The sequence below is a fragment of the Galeopterus variegatus genome, unplaced genomic scaffold, assembly GCF_000696425.1.
Source record: "Galeopterus variegatus unplaced genomic scaffold, G_variegatus-3.0.2 Scaffold336, whole genome shotgun sequence".
Taxonomy (NCBI): Eukaryota; Metazoa; Chordata; class Mammalia; order Dermoptera; family Cynocephalidae; genus Galeopterus; species Galeopterus variegatus.
In genome coordinates, this window is record NW_007726447.1 from 24,510 (window position 1) to 46,338 (window position 21,829).

Below are 21,829 nucleotides of genomic sequence, written 5' to 3' on the forward strand. Positions count from 1 at the left end.
CGAAAAAAGACAAAAAGGAAAAAAAAAAAAAAAGATAAACCTCCAGTCAGAGGAGGAGGGTAGTTGAGGATGGAATGGCCTGGGGTGTCTGCATCTCACATTTATGTCTCCTGATGTCATCTATCTGTCCCTTTTTTTCCATAGTGACAGCCTCATCAAGGGTAAGAAATGAGCCTGGCAACCAGAACTCCACCCCCAGAGAAGATGTGGATCTGTTTCTTCTCCACTTTTTGAGGAGCCAGCTAGGGTCCACCATACCCCCATCCCACCCCCAGTATCATATGATGATCCCCTCTGTACCCATCCTCCACCCCCTGGATTAAGGAAGACTGAAGACCAGACCTTTTTCAGGGGAATGACTTTCCTCCTCCTGTAGTGGCAAGGGGTGTTTTCTCAGTGATTTCCTACAGTGTCGTTCCCTCCCGCAAGGTTGGGGGGGATAACCACCATCCCAGAAATTAATAAATTTTTATTACTAAGCTGAAGTCAAGGCTTCATGTGTCCGAGCTTGGGTACAGGAAGCACGCATGCGCACGGTCACATACGCACCGGTGGTCGGTCTGCGCATCTGCCAGCAGAGGGCGCAAGGGTTCCGGCTAGGGCAGCTAAGGCAGAGCAGGGCCTGGACGTGCTTCTCTCACCCTCAAAGCCCAGCAGAGTTGGTTCCAAAACAGGACCTAAGGGCCGGCCCGGTGGCGCACTGGATAAGTGCGCCGCTTGGGAAGCGCGGCGGCGCTCCCGCCCGAGGGTTCGGATCCCACATACAGACCGGTTCCCACTCACTGGCTGAGTGAGGCGCGGGGGCAACGCCAAGGGTTGCAATCCTGTTGCCGGTCCCCAGTCCGGTACGGGGGCAACACTGAGGGTTGCGATCCGTTGCCAGACATGGAAAAAGACAAAAGGCAAAAAAAAAAAAAACAGGACCTAAGCTGGGGTCCATAGGCCCAGCTGCACTCTTTACCCCACCCTCCGTTTCTACCACATCACCCTGTTTACAACATCTCCTTTTTTTTTGTCTTTTTTCGTGTCCGGCAACGGATCGCAACCCTCAGTGTCGCGCCCGTACCGGACCGGGACCGGCAACAGGATCGCAACCCTCGGTGTTGCTCCCACGCCTCGCTCAGCCAGTGAGCGGGAACCGGTCTGTATGTGGGATCCGAACCCTCGGCGGGAGCGCCACCGCGCTCCCAAGCGGTGCACTGTAGCATTGCGCCACCGGGCCAGCCCCCAACATCTCCTTTATAAGGTTGGAGCAGCTGTGGCTTTGCTGAGCCAGACTAAAAATCTGATGACCCCAATGAGAGTTGCTTCCTTGGTGACAGGGTTCTGTGTAGCTGTGGGAGAAACCATGTGTGCTTGTTGAGGGACTTTAGTGTTCAGAAGCCCAGTGGGTTGCGTTGCCTGCTGTGGGCTACCCATAGGTTCCATTTCTTAGTCACCAAGTGTAAGGAGCTATTTGCATAAAAGGGCTCTACCTATGGAGGTGAGCTTTTCACTCCCACAGCGCTGGGGCTCCCACGGAACAGGTGCCTGTTTTCAGTCAGTAGATAAGCCACCTCATATCCTTCCCAAGATAGCCCTCTCTGAACCTCAGGCACCAGAAAAAGGAAACAACTGCTTTCACCTGAATCCCACTTCAGCCCACGTGTTCCATCCCTTGTCCTCATGGGGAGGCAAGGAACATGTGGAACCCAAAGACAAAACACTGGGGGCAAAAGGATGTACAGGAATTACAAAACACCGGAGGGAGGACGTGAATCATAACAGCTTGGAGGGACTGGGTTAATCTTAGATTTTTAAGAAAGTAGATTCATTTTTCCCTGTTCTGCAGATGGAATATCATGAAACGGAGAGGGAGGGAGACGCATGTGGCAGCCCCAGTCCTGGGTTGCTGGGAGCCTGAGATGAGGTCAAGTAAAAGACAGGCCCAGTGACCCGGAGCAACCTAACACGCGTTCCTATTCACACTTTATTTCTTTCATGTTCCCAAGCTGGGAAGACAATGGAGGCGCCTGGGGAACAAACGTCTCCAAGTCTTGCTGTGGCTTAGAGGCAGCCATTTTGTCTCCTTTCCATTGTTCCCCTTTTCCTAGTGATTCACCCCCCATCCGGAGGGTAAAGGTCAGAGGTTGTTGGTCAGGAGGCCTCCATGGTCTTCAAGGCTCGCTGAAGGTCATCGCCGAGGGAACCGACCCGGGGGCCATCTTTACCAGACAGTGTTAGGAGCTTTGCAATTAGACCACCCAACACTGTACTGGAAGATGGACCCAGAGCCAGCCAACATGGAACTCCAGGCTAGAGCTGACCGGTTGCTACAGGACCCTGGCCGCAGGCCAGATGAGATCTCCTGAGAGTGTACAAGCTGAGCCAATCCCAAACTCAAGGTCGGCTGTGGGTTCTGCATCCACCAGATGACAAATCGCACTGGGTTGAAGGAGGGGCTCGGGGCCATTGTGTTCCTTCAGTGGGCAACCAGCCGAGAGCCACCTCCTCTGCAGCACCTTCAGCTCAAGACCAGGGGCCTCCAGGGTGTGGGGGAGGTTGGAGGGGCTTGCAGCCAGCTGGGAACTAAGGGCCTGAGGTGATGGATGTCGCTGATGCGGGGATGGGGGCCTCCATCATTACCCGGCAGTATTAGAGTCCCAACCAGCACCCAAACACTGCAGGGTAAGACGAGGACCCCCACCCAGCCTGCCCACCTCCAGGTCAGACAGGGCCAGCCCCAGGCTCCCTGCAGACAAGCCGCAGATCCCTGGTTCCCATCCCCCCAACACCTGCGTCCCTGGGGACACTTCCGGGTGAGCCCTGCTGCCCGCCACCAGCCCCACCCTGAGTCGCTGATCTGCTGAGACCTGAGCAGGGCTTCAGCAGACCCTGGCCCACCTGGTCTCCACCTCTGAGCCCCTTCCCCCGCCACCCCCACAACCTGTCCCTGCCCCAAACACACCAATTCGCTGGCCCTCATCCACCCTCTGCAGTCCCTAATTCAGCCCCAGGACCCGTTGCCCAGTGGCCTTTACCTGTCACCGGGCCGCCTGCCCCCCAGACAGTGGGTGCCGAGGAGAGGAAGGGGCATCAAGGCCCCAGATTCAACGGCCTAGAGCCCGCTCTGGCCTTCGCTTTTCCTCCTTCCTTCTCCGCCTGCCCGGCAGTGCAGGCTCCTCACCTGGGCCCCGCCTGCCGCCCTGCGCACAGGTGTGTCCTCCTGCCATAGGCTGCCCCCCCCACCAGCTTAACCCCTTCCCTCCCAGCGCCAGCCATGGGCACCTCCTCTGAGGCCTGGCCACCCCACTAGGCCTCTCACCCTTTCCTGGTGGCCTCTTTACTCCCACCTACCCTTTCAGAGAAACAAAGGGCGGGGTTGTCCTTGGGCCCCGTCCCCTCAGGGGCCCCTGCCCCCAGGCCTAGCCCCTTCCTCTGAGGCCTCAGATCCTGACCACAGCCAGAGCTGGAGGGCCAGAGATCCCCAAGGTCAGCAAGGGGTCAGCTCAGCAGGGGTTGGGCTGTGCCCCTGCCCAGGACCTGCTCTGTGCTGGGCATCCTGTGAGGGAAAGGGGGGAAGGAGGCCCTGCCAGTCCTCCCAGCAGGGTGGAGGACAGGCAGGTCCCAGCAGGGTGCCTCCCAGGCCTGACCCTAGTGTGCCAAGGGTGCCTGCCCTGCTGAGAGGCCCCAGCTGGCCAAGAGCATCAGCCCCCTTGTCGGTCCTGCAGGAAGGCGCGTCTGGAGCTCTCCAGGGCAGAGCTGCCCGACCCCCTCGGAGCACAATCCTCCTTGGGTCCAAGTTCCAACCCTCGGGCATTTAGCCCAGGGCGGTTAGAGGGGGTGGAACGCGCTTTTCTTTTGTGCTGCCTGGGCTTGGATGGAAAGGGCGTTGCTGGGAGAGGGGCCCTGAGGTAACTGCCCCACCCCCAGCCCCTGGAGGCCGTAGCTCCGGGAGCTGTTGTGTTGCTCAATCCGAGCTGGTCTCTCGCTGCCTTTGTTTGCATCGTTTTTAATACCTGTCTGTAGTTATCGTGTGTTTGCGGACTGATTCTGGATCTGTGTCCCTGACCAGTCCTGAGTTCCATGAGGACAGGGACTGTCTGGTCACCATTGCCCGCAGCACTAGTCCAGTGACACTGTGGACACGGCATTTGCTGAATACATGAACACCCAGCCTGTGGGCTCCAGGCCCGCTCCCCTCTCCCGAGCCTCTGCAGCGGTGGGAGCCGGTTCTTCCTGAAATTGGACTCACACCAGCTCGACTCCCCCTGGGAGAATAGTGCTTTAAATAAAGGAGCCACATGCTGGACACAGGGGAAGGAAGCGGGGACAAAAAATAAAACAATATTTGGGTCTCCAGCTCTACAAGCTCTGCCCAGCAGGCCCAGCGGGGGGGCGCCTGGTCAAGCAGGAGCCACGTGCCCATCCCCGCCCAGATGGGGGAGACGGGGGGCTGGCATTGGGTCTGTCCTGCCTGTCCCCTGTTATTCTGCTTAGTTCTTGGATGTGGAAGTCAGCATCAGGGGTGTGTGGTCGTGTCCCCTATGAGGTGACCCCGGCTTCATCTCCAGGGTAAGAAGTGTGGAATCGGGGGCCAGACAGCCTGGGTTCAAGTCTTAGCTTCACTGCTCAAGAGGCCTGTGACCTTGAGCAGGTTACTTAATCCCTCTGTGCCTCAGTTTTCTCCGCCATAACGTGGGAATGACAAAGTAACCTAGACTGAATTGACACGTGTCGTCTCTTGTCACGAGCACCTGGCAGGTGTAATGAAGTCTTGCTGCCACTGCTATCACCCACTGCCTCAGTGATCTTCACAGCCAGGCTCTTATGATCAGCCTCTGTTTTCTTTTTATTTTCTTTTTATTTTCTTTATCTATTTACTTTGTGGCTGGCTGGCTCTGGGACCTGAACCCGTGACCTTGATGAGGCTGCACTCTAACCAACTGACTAACCGCCCAACCCAGCCTCCATTTTAAAGAAGAGACCTGAGCCTTGCCCACTGCCACACGCCCACGTGCGAAGCAGAGTCCAGAACCAGGTCTGCCTGACTGTGAAGGCCCAGCTTTTACATGACACAAATACCACTCTCCTGCCCACCTCCCACCCAGAGTCACTGGGCGAGCAGGGCACACAGAGTTCAGAGGTGACACGCCGTGGTCCAGGGACTTTATTTACAAAAGTAGAAGGGCTTGGCTCTGCGTGGGGCCTTGCTGGGCTATATACAGCGTCAGAGAGAGAGGTGGGGACGTGGCCATTTAAATTACAACAGAATGGGTGGCTCCGGGTTCAGGTCCGCTGGAGGTCTCTGCAGGGATCAGGGCTGAGGCTGCAAAGAGAAGGGACTGAAGGATTAAGGTGGCTGGAACCTGGGTTGGGGAACAAGCAGCAGGTTCAGGAACAGCCAGGACGTGCAGGGTAAGGCTGCAGCCACCCCACCCACCCAGGCAAAGCACTGAAGCTGGGGTCCCTGGGGCAGGGCAGGAGGAGACCCCGCAGAAGAGCCGTACCATGGCCTCCTCCGGACGGTACCCAGCTCACTTCCTCTTGAGGGATCCCTTGCTCTTCTCCTTGTCTGCTGAGCGCTGCTTCCTCACTTTCTCCTCCTTCCTGTTCTTACTCTGCAGGTTCTCGTACACGTCCTCCTTGTGTCTGCAGGGGCAGCGGGCAAGTGTGGGCGGTTGGTGCAGGTCAGGGGATGGTGCAGGGTCACCCAGCACTGGCAGCCCTGTCTGGGCCACCCCATCTCACAGGTGAGGAAACTGAGTTCAGGAAAGGGAGGCAACCTGGTCACTGTCCCTACACTAGACTCAAAGCTCCTTGAGGGCAGAGGCTGCATCTCAGATATTAGTACACTGTGGGCACCTAGAACAGGCCACACGCGGTGGGCACTCAGGAAATACTTATGAACTGAGGTAGCGAGAACCAAGCTTGACCTTGAACCCAGGTCTCCCTATCAGCAACACATGTCCTCTCCTGAAGGGGAGACTCGGGCTGAGCAGGAGAAATTGTTAGATGCTGGGGGTGCAGGCAGGGGTCACTCACTTGGAGGAGGTGCGGGAGGCCTTGGCATGGGCATTCTTCATGGCTGGTGGGTAGCTGATATTCCCATACTCCGACTCCTGGCCCTTCTGGGACTGTGGACAGAGGTGTGGTGGGAGGGTGGTGGTCCCAGCAAGACCAGGTGATGCCCACACCCCTCTGTAGCCCCCACAGGCCATGCTCTGCACACACCTGCATAACCTCCAGCTTCTTCTTGGTGGTTTCGATGAACTGGGCAATGGCCACGTAGATGAACTTGTACTGCGCCTCTGTCTGCACCATGCCCGAGCGCTGTGCCCTCACCATCTGGATCGTCTTCTGGATGTCGATGTCACAGTCCAGCCCTGGGCAGGAATGGCAGTTGGACCTGAGGCCCAGGCAGAAGCAGCCACCGAGGGGCTGCCCACCTCCCTGTGCCCCCCCAGGTACCCCTCACCCTTAGTGGAGATGTTCTCCATGAGCATGTCTATGACGATGATGGTGCCTGTGCGGCCAATGCCCGCGCTGGGGAGAGAAGGGGGTGCCATGAGAGGCCCAGCCAGCCCCTCGCCGGGAAGGGGGAGCCCCGGGGCTCAGCTCCAGCACTGGGTGAAACATAAAGGGCCTGAGGCTCCAGTGACAGGGGACGACATGCCTCACTGGACAAGCGAAGGCAGAAGTTTGCCCAGCTCTGCCGCAGTGCCTCCACTTCAGCCGAGGGGAGGTGCCGACACTGGGTGCTCCCGACGCCTCCACCGTTTCCTCTGCTGCCCGCTCCAACGCCTCACTCCTGGCTGTGGCTGCACCACCCCTGAGAAGATCTAGGACCCCCAAATCCCACCACTGTCCTGCCAGCTCCCCAGGCACTCTGGGCCTTCCCCTGTGCCTGCTTCAAGAGTCACATTTGGAGCTGCTTCTGCGGCTTCATTTCCCTTTTTCTTCAAACCCCGATGGCAGGGACAGGGCAGTCCCCACAACGGCGGCAAGTGCAGGGTACCGGGGTCAGGAGGACTGGAGGAGGGTGCAGTGGGAAGTCGCTCTTCCTCCCCACCCTCTGCCAACACCCTTGGGCAGACAGACCCCATGGAGACCCCAGTCCCACCCTCGCTGGGCCTATCAGACTGGTGCTCTGAGTTGCATGGTCTAATTTCAAACCCAGATTGTCAAAAATAACCCCCCCGCACCCACTTCCTTCCTGTAATGTCTAAATAAAGACCACGGGGATTTCAAGAAGTGTGTGAGTGTGGGGGGAGCAGGAGGGTAGTTCCTGGGGATGGGCCTGTCCTTAGGAGGGCAGAGGGCACAGGTGGGTCCCCAAGACAGCAGGTGGGGGCACCCCCAGGTTCAGCCCACCCAGCGCTGCCCTGGGACACAGCTGCTGGTGGGAAGAAGGAGGAAATCTGAGGCCCCCAGAGGCCTGGGGTCACATGGAGGGAGCGGGACAGGAAGAGGACAAGCCGGGTCCCCCACTCCCGGCCGGACGTGAGCTACTAAACCATTAACACCTCCTAGTTTCTGAGGGTTTAGACTATTCTGGACACAGTGACAGGGTCTCATTTAATCCTCACGAGAACCGTATGAGATCCTTATTTTACAGGGAGGGTGAGAGAAGTTAAGTAATTTGTCCAGGATCACACAGCGGGTCAGTGCAGGAGCCGGAATTCAAACAGGAGGCCTGTGTCCGGGGCCCTGCACCCACTGTCCCCGTCCACCCAGGCCAGGCCAGCCAGGTGGGCTCTTAGGGGGACGGCGCCCCCCCTTGCTGACACCCCACCTCTCCACCTCAGCAGGAACATGAGGGTCTCCAGAGTAACTAGTGGGGCATGTGCCCCTCCCAAAGACATCGCCCACCCCCACACACGCTGGGGGCCAAGATGGGGGCGTTGGCTGGGGAAGGGGGGAGAGAGGGAGGAAGAGTGAAGAAGCCTAAGCCCCAGGGCTGCAGATGGGAGAGCGGAGGCGTGGGGAGGGGCGCCGAGCCCCGGGCAGCCAGGACCTGGGTCTACTGCGAGTCCAGCGCCTCCCACTGACTAGCTGTGACCTGGCCAGTTGCTGGCTCTTACTGTCGTTGTCTGTACTTGGCAGAGCTGGACCTGATGGTTCACCCAGGGAAGTCTCTGAGGAAGGCACACTGGGCCGGGGGCCATCAGTAAGGGACGGCATCAAAGGCGTCAGTCGGGAGCTCATGACACCGCATGGCCCTCAGCAGCACCGACACCTCGGCTGTTGTTTTTATTATTACTGCTAACATCATGGCTACTGTTCTCACCTGCAGTGCACGATGATGGGCCCTGCGTGAGGCAGACTTTCCTGCCGCTGGTTGATCTGGTCCAGGAAGCTGAGGACACCCCCAGGATCGCTGGGGACCCCATGGTCAGGCCAGCTTAGGTACTGGTAGTGCCAGATCTCCCGAACCAGGTCCCCCTGGACCAAGGACAGAGGGTCAGTGTCCCTGGTCCCAAGCCACACCCCATCCTGCCTCATCCCACCCAAGCAGAGAGGAGAGCAAGTCCACAGAGGGGCTGTGGGAGTGCGGCAGGGTGGAGGGGACACTCACGTTATCTAGCGGGGAGACCTGTAAGGTGCGGAGTTTGTACTCAGCTGCGTCATGCTCCCCACAGTTGGTCACAGAGTAGAGTCCATAAACACGCTGACTGCCCACCTCTGGCCAGTATGGGACACACTTGTTCTGCAAAGGGAGGGTGGAGGTGGGGAATGAGGCACCGAAGCAGGGCTGGGGCCTGTCCTAGGCCCTGCTCTAGGTCCTGAGTCCCCGGTGCTGCCCAAACATTTGTTGGATGGATGGATGAGCTGGCTGAGAGTCAGGAGACCTGGAATCTGATCTCAGATCAGCCACCAACAGGTAGTGGGACCTACCCAGCTACTTAATCGTACGATTCACTCAATAGACATCAGCTGGGGCATGCGCCACACCTGAGCTGTGCAAACCAGGCCAGACTTACAAGCACAAGGACACAGTCTGTGCCCCTGTGCCTCTAGAAGCTCACAGCCACAGGCGAACAGGAAAAACAGAACATGCTCAGGAGCACAGTTGAGGAAGAGGCTAATTGTCCCTCTAGGTTATGGAGTAAATCAGAGATGTCTTCACAGAGGAGGCAGTGTTTGACCAAGTCTTCCAAACAAGGAGTCTGCCAGGCAGAGATAGTGTGAGAGAAAGTCATCTCCTAGCAGAAAATGAGCTTGTGCCAAGCACAGGAACCTGAAGGAGTCTGGCCCATTGGAGGGAGCGAGTGTTACAGGGAAGCCTGGGAGTCAGAGAGAAGCCACCCAGCCTTGAATGCCAGGGCTTAGAGTGGGGCTTTTTCCCAAAAGTAAGTGAAAGCCATGGAGTGGTTTTCAGAGAGGGAGCAACTTGATCCAGTTTGTGCTTTGGACAGGATCATTTTGACTACAATACAGAGGTGCTGCAGAAGGGGGAGCCTGCAGAAGGGGAGACCATAGAAGGGGCAGACTCCAGAGAGACTTATGAGGCAGAAAGGACAGGAGAGAGCCTGGGTGGGGGCAGGTGGGGAAGGGCAGAAGGAATGGTTGCTTTGGGACACATTAAGGAAGGACAGTTTAAAACCTGGGTCTGGAGCTCGGGGGAGCCCGAGGTTGGAAGCAGGGATCTGGGAGTCAGTACATAGTCGAGACTATCTCTAGGCCTGTCTCCTGACAAGGATTCCCTTGCCCTCTGAGCTCCCTTTCTGCCCTAGGCTCTGACATTTCTTTGGTTTAATGGTGGTGACAAGTTTTGGGGAGGGTCACAGGGATCGAGATGGTGACACGGGGCTCTGCCCTACCCGGCCTTTCTCCACCTCTCGGGTGGTCATGACGATGACGCGGGTGTTCTCCTGCCACACCATCTGCCAGAAATCGTTGACCGTGGCCTCCAGGCAGCCCTGGCTGGCAATGTAGGTCTTAGCGTTCTCATCAGGGCCCAGGAGCTGGTTCTGGACGCAAGTGCAGAGAGAGCGCCCCCAGGCTGAGCCCCTCGGCCTGCGCCACCACCCCCGGCATCCGCCAAGACATCAGCTTTGCTTTGCCCAGGTGTCTCCAGATCCAGGCTCCCTGTGAGACAGGGAATTCCCAGGCCCCGGCCTCTTCTCCCGCACGTCCCGCACCACCGACCTTTACATAGTTGGCGTTGATGTAGTCGGACCCGGGGATGTTACTGTCACGGCCCTGCAGGATCACTCGGCTGTGGTCAACTGCAAGTGGGTAAAGAGAACACTAGAGGGTCCAGGTCAGCCAGGGCATCACCACCCCCTGAGTCAGAGCCTTCCTGAGCTAACAGGCCATTCTTGTCCCAAAAGCCTGAGGCTCCCAGACGATGGTGGCCAGGCAGGGGTGGGTAGGGGTGGAGGTTTTGTAAGGAGACTGAGGGGCAGGGGACAGTCCACCTGTCAGCTGTGGGAGGCTCCGCTGGGAGGAGCAGAGGCTTTTCGGAGGAGGGGGGGTCCCTGTTGAAGGGGTGGGGGTCCCTCTGGGTGGAGGGCGGCCTGTGGTGGGGAGGGTGGCTGGGGGAGGGGCAGTCCCTGGGGAACGGAGGCCTCCTGGGTGCTCACAGGGGAGAATGTTCTTGTAACGGTTCTTGCTCTTGTTCTCCAGCCGCTGCCCTTCCAGCCGCTGGTGCAGGTTCTTCACCTCCTGCTTCTGCAGACTCTGAGCAGGGGAGGGAAATGAGCACTGGCCCCATGATGGGGCGTCCGTGGCCGCTCGACACCGCCGCGCCATCCCAGCCCCGTGCTCCCCATTGTGCACCTCGAATTCCTCCCAGAAGCCAGCCTTGGCCGTGTCCTCTGATTCCTGCTTCTTGTTCAGCTCCAAGACCCGGTTCTCGATGTCAGCTGCGTTCACCCGCGTGGCGTAGTACGGCTGGGGTTGGGGACGACGACAGGCCACGTCACAGAGGCCTCAGAAGCTCACACGTGGGGCGCGGCCCGGGAGCAGGGAGGCAGTGGCCGCGCCCACCCCTCACCTGTCGCAGGTACACGAAGGCACCTGAAGCCTCCTCAATCCCCGTCTTCTTGAAATGCTCCACCAGGTCCGTGAGGCTGTCAAAGGTCTCCGAACCGCCCACTGTGTAGCGCTCACCCTGAGGGTGCCAAGGGAGGTCACTCCACGGGGCCTACGCGTTCCTCCTGGACCCACTGCCCATGCTGCGGGCACAGACGACAGCCCCAACCAGGTGCCCCCACCCACCAGCTGCCTTACCTCACACATGACCTTTATGTGGGTAACCCTGAGTGGGGAGCCTGGGCCAGCCTTGGGCTGGTCACTGAGAACGGACAGCACAAAATCTCCAGGCTGGCTGAGACTCTCACGCACAAGAAACGTCCAGGGCTCGCCCTTGGCCTGCAGCAGTATCTCTGCCTGCCCTCCAGACATGTGGCCATGGTACCACCTGCAGAAGCAGCATTAGGGAGGCGAGATCTGAGCCACAGGGGACAGTGACGACTATGTGCCAGGCACTTGCAAATCTACCACAGTGTTTAGGCCCACCACACTCTCACAAAAATGCTGAGACATAGGTATGTCCCCATTGTACAGATAAGGAAACTGAGGCTGAGCAATTGCTCAGCAGCCCCAGGCCCTTGACTGAGAAGAGGCAAGTCTCTGGAGTTCTAACCAGGCCTTGAGCCCAGAGCCACCTCTGAAAGTTTAAGACAGACAGAAGGCAGGCAATGTCCAGAATACTTGCAGGGGACAACCAAGGAAGAATCTCCAGGAAAGACAGGGCTGGGCTGGGGAAGGAGTCAGACACCAAGAGAAATGCAGACAGAGCCCAAACCACAGAGAGAGATGGGAGGGGAGACGGAAGCCTCAAGGGAGGCAGGATGGGGAGAGCCCCAGAGGGGGGAAGACGACCCCACCGGGGAAGGCGTGCTTTAGGGGCTCCAGGGTGCCCAGGATGACGGCACCGAAGGAGAGGCCGGGGATCAAAGGGGCTTAAATGGGCTCAAAGGGGCTATCGGGGCAGAAAGCAGAACTAAGACCTTTCCCCAAAGCACAGCCCCTTCCCAGGAGGAAACTGTAGCCCCACGATGCCCAGCCCCACAGGAAACCACGTGATGGAAAAAACACAAAACTCCTTCTGGGGAGAGAGTGAGAAGTGAGGTTGTGAGGTTTCCTCAGCCCAGGGACCAGGGGAAGGGGGGCATTTTCCAACCGCAGGGATGGGGGAAGGGGGTAGGGGCCAGCCCGTCCTGACCCATCTCACCCCTGCCCAGAGGAGCCTCCAGCTCAGAGGCCTCCAGACTCTCCGGCCCACCCATGAGCCCCCTGGGCCACCCCATCCCACCACTCAGCGACAGGCTAGGGCCCCCAGGCAATGGGGAGGGGACTAAGCCCCTTCCCTCAGGCCCCAGGATGAGGAAGTCTCCATGCAAATGTCGGGCTGACCACAGGCCAGAGCTAGCCATTGAGGGGACAATGCAATGTCCCTGGGCCGGGGGGCGGGGGAGGCAGGGGCACCAACAGAAGCTGAGAGAAAGAGCCTCCCGCACACACTCCAGGGTCAAGGGTGAGAAAGGCTTCCTGGCCTGGGTAGCTAAAGGGCTCTGCAGTTAGCTTCCCTGGTGCTAATCCCTGTCCTCCGCCTCCGCCACTCGGCCCTGCCTCCCCGTCTCGCTTCTCCCAGCCCTTTGAACCCAGGCCCCGGCCTCCTCTCCAGGGGCTCCTCAGCTCCCCCCCAACATCACCCACAACCTGCTGCTCGCTAGGGCCTTGGTCAGCCTGTTCTCCCCCACAGGGCAGGCCCTGTCCAGGGACAAGGAGAAACAGCGGGCCTGAGGTGTCAAAGGGGGTCTGGGTGGCAAAGCCCTGTGGGTGCTGCAAGTGGGGAGGAGGGAAAGGGCAGGAGGCTCTGAGAAGGCGGCCAGGAGGAGGGTCACCCAACCCGAGGCTCCGCGACCAGAGGGGACGCCTTCACACGAAGTGAGTCAATGGCTTCATGACTGGAAAGAGGTCTCCAGGGTGGGCCACAGGGCTTTTACCTCAGCCTCATCCAGTTCTAAGTCTTAATTAGTGACTCGAACAAAAACATTGACGCAGGCTGGAGCCATGAATCTCAGAAAGACTGAGAACGGACAGAATCAAGGTTCAGAATCATTTCAACAATCGGTACGCAAACACAGGGCAGGGGCAAGTTGGCTTGGCCCCAGGAGCCCAGTGAAAGAAAACCTAAGGTTGCTTCGCTGCCCTTGACCTTAACAGGATCTGTCATTGAAAGACAGCTGCCAAAATGAGCCAGTGTCGTGAGGAACACTCAGGTCCCACCACTCCCACCCAGGCTCTGGGAAGACCACATGGGGAGTAGCCAGCCCAGTTCTGGGGACCACGTGTTTGCAGCCAAGGGCAGGGGAGGGAAACACCTTGAGCATTATGCTGTGCCTGGGGCAGTACTAGGCTCTTTGCATGTGTGACCATGTTACACCCTGTTTTATCTATGTTTGGGCCAAGAGACTGGTCAAGCTCTATTCAGCCCCAAAGTCTGGGCCCATGCTCACCCGGTTGCTGAGAGAAGGTATGAAGTGTCCTAACAAGTGTGAATCCCTATGACCATCCACAGCACCAACTTCTCACTGTATTAACCTAGGCTTGCGGGGTGGGGGTAGTTACACTAAGGCAGATTCAGTCCATAGAAGGAAGAGCTTTCTAACAACTGAGCTGACCTGCTAGAAAATGCCGGCCATGAGGAGTGGCCTTCCTGGCACTAAGAGCACATGGGTTGCCAGCTGACAGGGACCCTGGCGAAAGGCCAGCTGGCCTTCTCTTGCTTCCTCAGGTATTAGATGGAAAGGGCTGCCAGGTTAGTCCTGAGACACCAGGACACAGGGTACCGGGGAGGAAAGACTCAGAGCTCTGAGATGGATCAGGGTTGGGAGGCACTGAGAGTGGACCCTGCTGGAGCTGGAGCTGGGCACCTCCTGTCCCTGGCAGTCAGGGGTGGGAGCCTGCCCCTCACCTCTCATTGGTGGGGTCAGAGCAGTTAAGTGGGTACTTGAGGTGGATGACGGTGCCATCACGGTCCTGCAGGACGCCCTGCTGCTGCGTGTAGTACTCCACCAGCTCCGTCAGCGTCGCAAACTTCTCCCCTCCATACAGGTCGTAGAAATCCCCTGAGTTCTGGATCCGAATATGGGTCACCTGATCCCCCACCCTGCAGGGCACCAGGCAGTGAGGCCAGCAGATGCAGGAGCAGAGGCGGGACAGGGCGGGGATAGGCCGAGGGTCCTGAGTATGGGGCACACAGGCACTGGGAGGACAGAGACAGGGATGGGGAACACGCTGGGGTTGGGGACAAGGACACAGATGAGGCATGGAGGCTGGGGGTCAGCACTGCTGTGGGGCGACCAGACATGAGTGGCTCAGGCCTGTGCTGGGAGAGCCACCTACCTGACGGAGAGGGAGAAGTCGCCCTGGTTCTTGCGACTAGGCCGAGCAAGGAAGCTCCCATGGACGCCTCGGCTTTTGAGCAGGGTCTCTGCATCCAGCCCACTGAGGTCTCGATGAAACCACCTGTAAGACCCAGGCAGGGCAGTGAGGAGAAGTCCCACGGGCCCCAGGGCACTCTTGCCTCCTGCCTACTGTGGGTCCCAGGCCCTTACCTCACCATCCTGGGTGCTCCCGGAGAGGAAGGGCACAGGGCAGGAGGCTGTGCAGCCTCGTCTGGGCAGGCTGGGACGCGGGGGCTCAACCTCAGATGCAAACACGCTCTCGGTGCCCAGGCCGCCTCAGCACCCCTGGCTGTCCTGGCTCTGGGGCTGCCACTCCACTGGCCCAGGGCAGCCAGGAGGGCGGGGACAGGAAGGGGCGCGGCCGACCCCTTGGGGGAACTCACTCGTACTTGTACTTCTCGTTTTAGAGCAGAGCAAGGGAAGAAAAGCAGAGCAGGGTAGCAATGGGGGTGGGGATGGGGCCCACTTCCCACACGTCGGCAATCAAAGGCTCAGGAGCATGGCACTGCACATATGTGACAACACGTGAAATAAGGACGCGTGTGTGCCTTGCACCCTCCAGGCCAATATCGAGCTTCACACGTGTGAACCCACACGGTCACAAGCCATCTCTTGCTTGCTCCTCCACCAGCCTCTGCACAGCCTCCCCTGACCCAAGCTAATGATAATGATGACGGTGACAACTGTGACTGAATGCAGTCTTGCTGCATGCTGGGTGCTGTGCTATAATGTCATCGACATGCCAGATCTGATGGATTCCTCACAACAGCCCTAAGAAACAGGTACTACCTTTAACCCCATTTTACAGACAAGAAACCTGAGGCTCAGGGAGTTTAAGGAATTGCCTGAGGTCATCCAGTTAGTGAGTGGCAGTACCGGGTTCAAATCCAGACAGTCTGGTTCCAAAGCCAATGATTTTTTTTTTTTTAAAGATTATCTTTTTTTTTTTTTTTTTTTAAGATGACCAGTAAGGGGATCTTAACCCTTGACTTGGTGTTGTCAGCACCACGCTCAGCCAGTGAGCGAACCGGCCATCCCTATGTGGGATCCGAACCCGGGGCCTTGGTGTTATTAGCACCGCACTCTCCCGAGTGAGCCACGGGCCGGCCCCAATGCCAATGATTTTAACTACTGTGTACCAGCCCTCGGGCCTTCAGAGAACAGAGGATGAGGGACTCCTTGTCCAAAGGGGCTGCCATGGGAGGAGGAGACTCCCTAACAGCCAAGACCTTGCAGATGCTCACAAGAAGAAAGGTTGCCCTCCCCTCCCCCAACATGCACATCTGAAGAGACGCCACTGTGGCAGAGGGATGGACAAAATGACCCGTGTGCAGCCCTGTCAAACTTGGGCCATTTTTACCTCCTGTCCATAGGCCTTTGCGCTGCCTTAGGACTCCAGACAAGGGGCCTGGTTCTGGGAGCTGGGAGCTGTGGGCCAAAGCCTCTGGCATGGCTGATATTCTCAGGGCTGGTTGGCCTTCAGGGGCCCTGAGCACTACACGTTTACAATGCTCCCTGTATGTAATTCTAATCACAAACTCAAACACGGCTGAACCAAAACATGAGGAAAGAAGGTCGACAGAGGGTACACAAGAAACTCAAACTGGTGTCTCCCTGGGCAGGAAAATGGGGTGGCTGGAGGACAGGGCGGGAGGTACACTTGTTTCTCCCTTACACCTTTCTGAGTGTTATATGATGGGCATGCCTTACCTTTCTAAAAATAAACATATTGGCTGGCAGAGGACAATTTCTTTGAAACTTCTGAAGTGCTGGGAATGCTCTGTGTCTCCATTGAGGTGGTATTTCCATGGGTATGGATGAATGTGAAGTTAACCAGGCTGTACGCTTAATATCTATGCATGTTATGCATGTTATACCTCAATAAAAAGTAAGGAAAAACAAGGTATTTTGAGGGTTTTTGGTTCATGTGGTTGTTTTTGCAGCTGGCTGGTACAAAAATTAAAGTATTAAAGCCCAACAAAAGAGTAATTTTTCCCATGACAACTACTTTATCATTTTTGGAAACATTGAAAATCAAGTTGTTTTCCCTAAAAAAAGGTTTCTCTCTCTCTCTCTCTCTTTTTTTTTTTTTTTAATTTTCTCCTCTCACTGTGCCCTGGGAAATTTGCTTAGTTGGTTTATTGCCTGGTCCAACTTTGAACATTCAGAGCCAAGCCGTGATGCCTGGCACAGAGTAGGTGTCCGGTAAACAAACTCACCAACACACACACACATACACGGTCACAAGTACAGCTTCCTGGTCCTGTACAGATGAGTGTATACACACACACACACACACACACACACAAGCAAACCACTGTGCACACACAGTCCCCCTACATACACCTCATTATCCATGTCCATCTACACACATACCCACATGCCTGGTTCAGTGCAAATCCCCACACGACACACGATCCTGACCACATATGAAGTTCCAGGTCTATGCTCGGCACCGAACACCCACTGCACCCTGGCCCCAAGACACTCTTTCCAGGGCCTAAATCCATTTGGTGGGAAGGAACTAACTAGGCCCCCAGAAACTCCTAACCAACAGAAGAGGCAGAAATTTCTCTGAAGTGTGTCAAGCTAGAAGACAGAACTCAGACAAGATGCATAGCCTCGCTATTACTGGGCAAAAAGATAAACAGTAATAACCGCCCTTACCTTGGCATCCCACTCTGGAGCTTGCAGAGTGCGTGCACGTACACAATCCCATCTGGGCCTCAGACAGCCCCGTGATGTAGGGATTATTCTCCTCTTGTTTTTTTTTAGGGAGGAAACTGGTTCTGGGTGGCTGAGAATAACTCTCAGTAAGTGCCTGATAGTTCAGAAGAGAAAAATATTCCCTTGGGAGTCAGGGAGATGAAGGTAGAGATCAAGAGCAATGGTTACGCAGGAAGGCAAGCAGTCTGGAAGGGCAAACAAGGTGAAATAACCTAAGAAATTATGGAACTTCTCTGAGCCTCAGTATCCCCACCTAATAAATGGGCTTAAGAGTATTTCCCAAATATTGATGTAAAAAGCTAAGTGGAAGGGTTTCAATGCCAACAGCTTTTACATTATATTATTATCCTCATGCCAACCCTATTTAGTAGGTATTAGCCCAATTTTAGAAATAAAAATTGGCTCAGATAAGCAACAGTGAGTAGGAAGGTGGGCAAACCAAGGCTATCTGATGCCAGAACCTTTTGTCTCTTCCACCACCCCAACCACACTGCTATAGAGGCTTCATGGGGCACAGGGGGGCGGGCCCTGGCACAGCCCCTGATGGAAGGTGGAGGGAGCAGGCATTCCCCCAGGGGCAGCATCCGCCAGGGCACAGAGGTGGCATGCACAGAGTCCAGTTGAGAAGTGCCAGGGTGTGGGCAGAGCACTGTGGCTGGAGCAGAGCTGTTCTGAGAGGCTGGGGGTTGCAGAGACTGAGGAACTAAGGAAGGATTCTGCTCCAGGGGAGGACTTGCCAAGCCACCTGGTAGGAAAATGACCATGGCAGGAATATAAAAGGGATCAGGGACCAAACACCTCAGTGAAGGCCCCGCCAGTGGGCTGACAGTGATGAGGTATGCACGGGGGGAAGGGGCAGCTGTGAGTATGAGAAGCAGGAACCAGCAGGACTTGGGGCCAAACAACCTGCAAACTCACCAGCACTCTCCTAGCAGGTTTTCACTTATAACGTCCAAATTCCAACAAGGTCTAATCTGCCCTGGCCCTGCCTCTTCTCCGCTGGTTGTCTCTACTGCAGACACACCATCCTTTTTGTGTTTGCTCCCACATCAGGGCTTTGTACTCGCTGTTTCCTCTGCCCAGGGCTGCTTGACTCGCCACATGGCTGGCTCCTCCTTGTCTTCCAAATGTCACCTCCTCAGGAAGCCCTCCTTGACCCCTCTGGCTAGCAACGTCACCAGCATACCTAGTCACTTGCTAGCACATGAAGCTGTTTCATTTTCTGCATTGCACTTCTGAGCATCTGAAATTATCCTATTTCTTGGGTTATCTGTTCAGTCTGTCGCTTCCCACTGGAATATAAGCTCCACGGGAGCGGGGACCATATCTTTCTCCTTTACTCCAGGATCACCAGCATCTTAAACAGTACTGGGTACATCACAGATGCTCAACATGTAGCTGTTGAGTGAATGAAGCCGGAAAGGGGAAGTGAAGGAAAACCGGACAGACTGGGAATGTGAGTGCTTTCTCAGAGGTGCCTTCCAGAGGCTTGGAGATGATGTGAGCCACCCAGGGGACAGGTCCCAGGCAGGAGGCAGAAGCAGAGAACCAGAGGCCAGAGGTAGAAATGCAAGGGTGGGAACAGATACACATCTGTCAGGGAAGAAGTGATAAAGAAAAAGGGGGCACAGGGGCATGAATGCACCTGGGGATCCTCACACTTTGGGGGGAGGAGAAAGTAGTAGTAAGAGCAGGCCCAGGTGGGGGACAGGGGCAGGTCGCACTCACGGTCACACGCCTATTGGGACTGAGCATGAACAACGCTCCTCCCTCCCAAGCTAACAGGAGACTGTGGGACCCAGGTGTTGCAGGGGACTTACCCATGGGACAGCATCTCCCTGAAGGGCTGGGGGAGTCACAGGAAGAGGGCCACAGGGGGTGGGGCAGTGGCCCAGGCCAGGTGAGGAAGAACGCTCAGAACTCAGCCACTTCCTCCTCGATCCAGCCCACCTGGCCAGTGGCACTGCTAGGACGAGTCCCCGGAATAATGGTCTCTGGGAAAAGGACAGGTGGGGAGAAACTGGCCCACGATCGCCCACAGGAGCCTGCTTCCTGCAGCCGCACTCGGCAGCCCACTCCAGCAGGCCCGCCAGCCTGTCTGCCCACGGCCTCCTTCCCTTGGGAGGGGAGGAGCCACCTGGAGCTCCACCTGGAGCTCAAGCTGACAGCGGCAGGAGGGCGGGTAGGGGCAGAGACCAGGAAGTAACCCTGGCTAAGGGAACACCCACCAGTGGAGGGCCCTACGGGTCCACAAAAACAAAGGGGCCTAAGGAAAAGCCCCGGAAGCCCAGCTCCTCCAACAAGGAGGCGCTGCCCGTGCAGGCCCACCCACCCAGGGTGTTGAGGGGCTGGTCCAGCCTCTCACCCTGCCCTGGGGAAGGGGAGGAACCTTAGGCCCTGACTGGAGCAGGGTCGGGGGCAGCAGTGAGTACAGGAAGGATCTGGACAGAGGAATGAGGCAGCTTGGAATGGCAGAGGCAATCTGCGGGCAAGAGATGGAGGCTGTCAGTCTTACAAAAGACGGGGCCGGCCCGGTGGCGCACTCGGTAAAGTGCAGCACTTGGGAGCGTGGTGGCGCTCCGGCCGAGGGTTCGGATCCCATATACAGACCGGTCCGCTCACTGGTTGAGCACGGTGCGGGCGCGACACCGAAGGTTGCGATCCCGTTGCTGGTCGCGGTAGGGGCACGACACTGAGGGTTGCGATCCCGTTACCGGTCAAGACAAAAAGGAAAAAAAAAAAAAGACTGACAACGAGGCTAAGTCACAGGCACGTTTATTATCTTCTGGAACACCAAGGTCTTCCCTTCCCCAGCAGTGGCACAGAGGAGGGCCAACTCAGGAGGCGGCCACACTGCCACCAGAAGCTGGCCCGTGCGGCGGCAGTGTCATGGGCGGCAGGAACAGAGCCTTCAGCTTGCCTGACAGGCTGGCGATCTCAGGATCCTGGGCTTCGTAGGACTTGACCAAACGGGCAAACTTAAGGACACCTGCAAAAGGAAGTGGAGAGTCAATCCATACTACTGGGGACCAGAATGCCCAAGATAGCTGGAGGCTTTGGGCAAGAGTTACTGGCTGCTCCCCCTCTGACCAGGTAGCTCTCTGCAAAACAAGACACATGCAGGACTCTGTCCTGTGTGTTTGGGATCAACCACTTCCTGGTCTACACTGGGCACAACCGGATGGGATGCAGTGAATGAAAATACCCTAAAGTAGTGTGCTTCTTACTCTCAGGTGACTCGGTTTAGCAGTTTAGTCACAGAACCCCAAGTGTGAACACCCACGAGATCCCGGGGCTATAACCTGAACACGCGAGGGCTATGGGGCAGCTGGCCTGAATCAGTAAACCCCTAGGGGAACACCGCGACCTCACCATGGAAATATAAACGCCAACTTCCAGAGGTTATCTAAACACCTCGGAGGGGCTGCAGAATCGCGCAGACATCTCTCTAAAAGTTAACAGAACAGGGTTCAAAGTCCAGTTCTGCTGTGACCCCGGGCACTTACTTTACTTTTAGAGTCTGTTCCTTCATCACGAAATGAAGTAATAAATAGTGAGATTACAGGTACTCGCAAAATGCACAAAGTTCATTGTAGACCGTGGGCTCAGGTTGTGGCTGCCGCCGTGTGGCGATGAGGGGGATGACATCTTAGGGGCCCACCCATCCAGCACCCACTCGCCAGTCCACACTCCACCAGTGTCCTGCGTCCGACCCACCTTCCCCGTCGCAGCTGAAGCCATAGGCTTTGATAACCTCCTGCTGGATCTGCGTGGCCACGGGCAGCACGAATTGCAGCATCTTGCCCATGTCGTTGCACGCATTGTCCCGAGCCTCGTCCATGCGCACGGCGTTCTCTGGAGCCGAGAAAGCCTGGATCACCTCCGCCAAGACCACTGCGCGCCACAGGCATCCCAGGGAGGCGACCCGGGGTCAGCGCCGGAGCACGGCCGGCGGGCCCAGGGAAGAGGACAGAGAATTAGTGGACTGAGGTCGTAGCCCCGAATCCCTCGTTCTTGGGGGCGAGGAGCCCACTTAAAAGAGAACGAGGGATGGTGCCCGGCGCCCCGCGCCCCTGCTTCCCAGCGGTTGTAGGGTGCCACGTCTCTCGCCCCGTCTCCTCCGGCCGCATCTTCCCCCGGCGGGCGCGCAACCTATGCCGTGACTAGGACGCTTCTCACCCTTGGCCTGCTCGGCGCTGAGGGCCGCAGGTTGGGCCGAGGCGGCCGCCATAAGAAAACCAGAGCTGCACACGCAGCGGAGATAACGCAAAGGGCAAGAGAAACCAGCCACCTCCCAGAACGGCTCCCACGGCCGCTGGGGGAGAAGAAGAAGCAGCGTTGGCGGCAGCCGGAAGCTCCCGGACGTGCGTGTGCTCCGCAAGCCCGCGAGCTCAGACGGAAAGCACGTAAGGCGGGCCCCTAGCGCACGCGGGAGGAAGAAGCCACAGCCGCACGGCCGACTAGCAAGAACCTCTGCCGTTCAGAACAAGCAACAAGTAGGAGGGCTTTCCGGAAAGAACCGGAAAACCTACTAGACAAATTCAAAAAGAGCTGCAACACTGCAGAACCCTGCCCTGGAGAGAACACGGGGGACGCACGAACTCCGGTATCGGTGAGGGTGAGCTGACACTGAAGTCTCT

At 57.2% G+C, this 21,829-nt stretch overlaps 3 protein-coding genes across 3 annotated transcripts in view; 1 reads left to right on the forward strand and 2 right to left on the reverse strand.

The window, feature by feature from the left end:
* The window catches only part of PHB2 (prohibitin 2), a 6,099-nt gene extending 5,614 nt beyond the window's left edge, over positions 1-485 (forward strand). The window contains exon 10 of the mRNA XM_008567657.1: positions 145-485. Coding sequence (XP_008565879.1) covers positions 145-172 — 28 coding nt within the window. The 3' untranslated portion in view covers positions 173-485. The remainder of the gene's footprint in view (positions 1-144) is intronic.
* A 4,641-nt stretch (positions 486-5,126) lies between these two features.
* PTPN6 (protein tyrosine phosphatase, non-receptor type 6) lies at positions 5,127-19,095 on the reverse strand. Its single transcript, XM_008567658.1, has 16 exons — positions 19,010-19,095; positions 14,401-14,523; positions 13,970-14,164; positions 11,218-11,407; positions 10,982-11,098; positions 10,765-10,878; positions 10,569-10,665; positions 10,132-10,211; positions 9,804-9,953; positions 8,558-8,689; positions 8,270-8,424; positions 6,458-6,525; positions 6,214-6,365; positions 6,025-6,116; positions 5,490-5,631; positions 5,127-5,308 (listed from the first exon to the last, which is right to left on the reverse strand). The coding sequence occupies exons 1-15, from the start codon at positions 19,021-19,023 to the stop codon at positions 5,517-5,519; spliced, it is 1,794 nt and encodes a 597-aa protein (XP_008565880.1). The 5' UTR covers positions 19,024-19,095; the 3' UTR covers positions 5,127-5,308; positions 5,490-5,516.
* An 853-nt stretch (positions 19,096-19,948) lies between these two features.
* On the reverse strand, positions 19,949-21,632 carry LOC103586399 (chromosome unknown open reading frame, human C12orf57). The gene is made up of 3 exons (XM_008567660.1): positions 21,369-21,632; positions 20,907-21,083; positions 19,949-20,178 (listed from the first exon to the last, which is right to left on the reverse strand). The coding sequence occupies exons 1-3, from the start codon at positions 21,418-21,420 to the stop codon at positions 20,027-20,029; spliced, it is 381 nt and encodes a 126-aa protein (XP_008565882.1). The 5' UTR covers positions 21,421-21,632; the 3' UTR covers positions 19,949-20,026.
* Between the last annotated feature and the right edge of the window lie 197 nt (positions 21,633-21,829).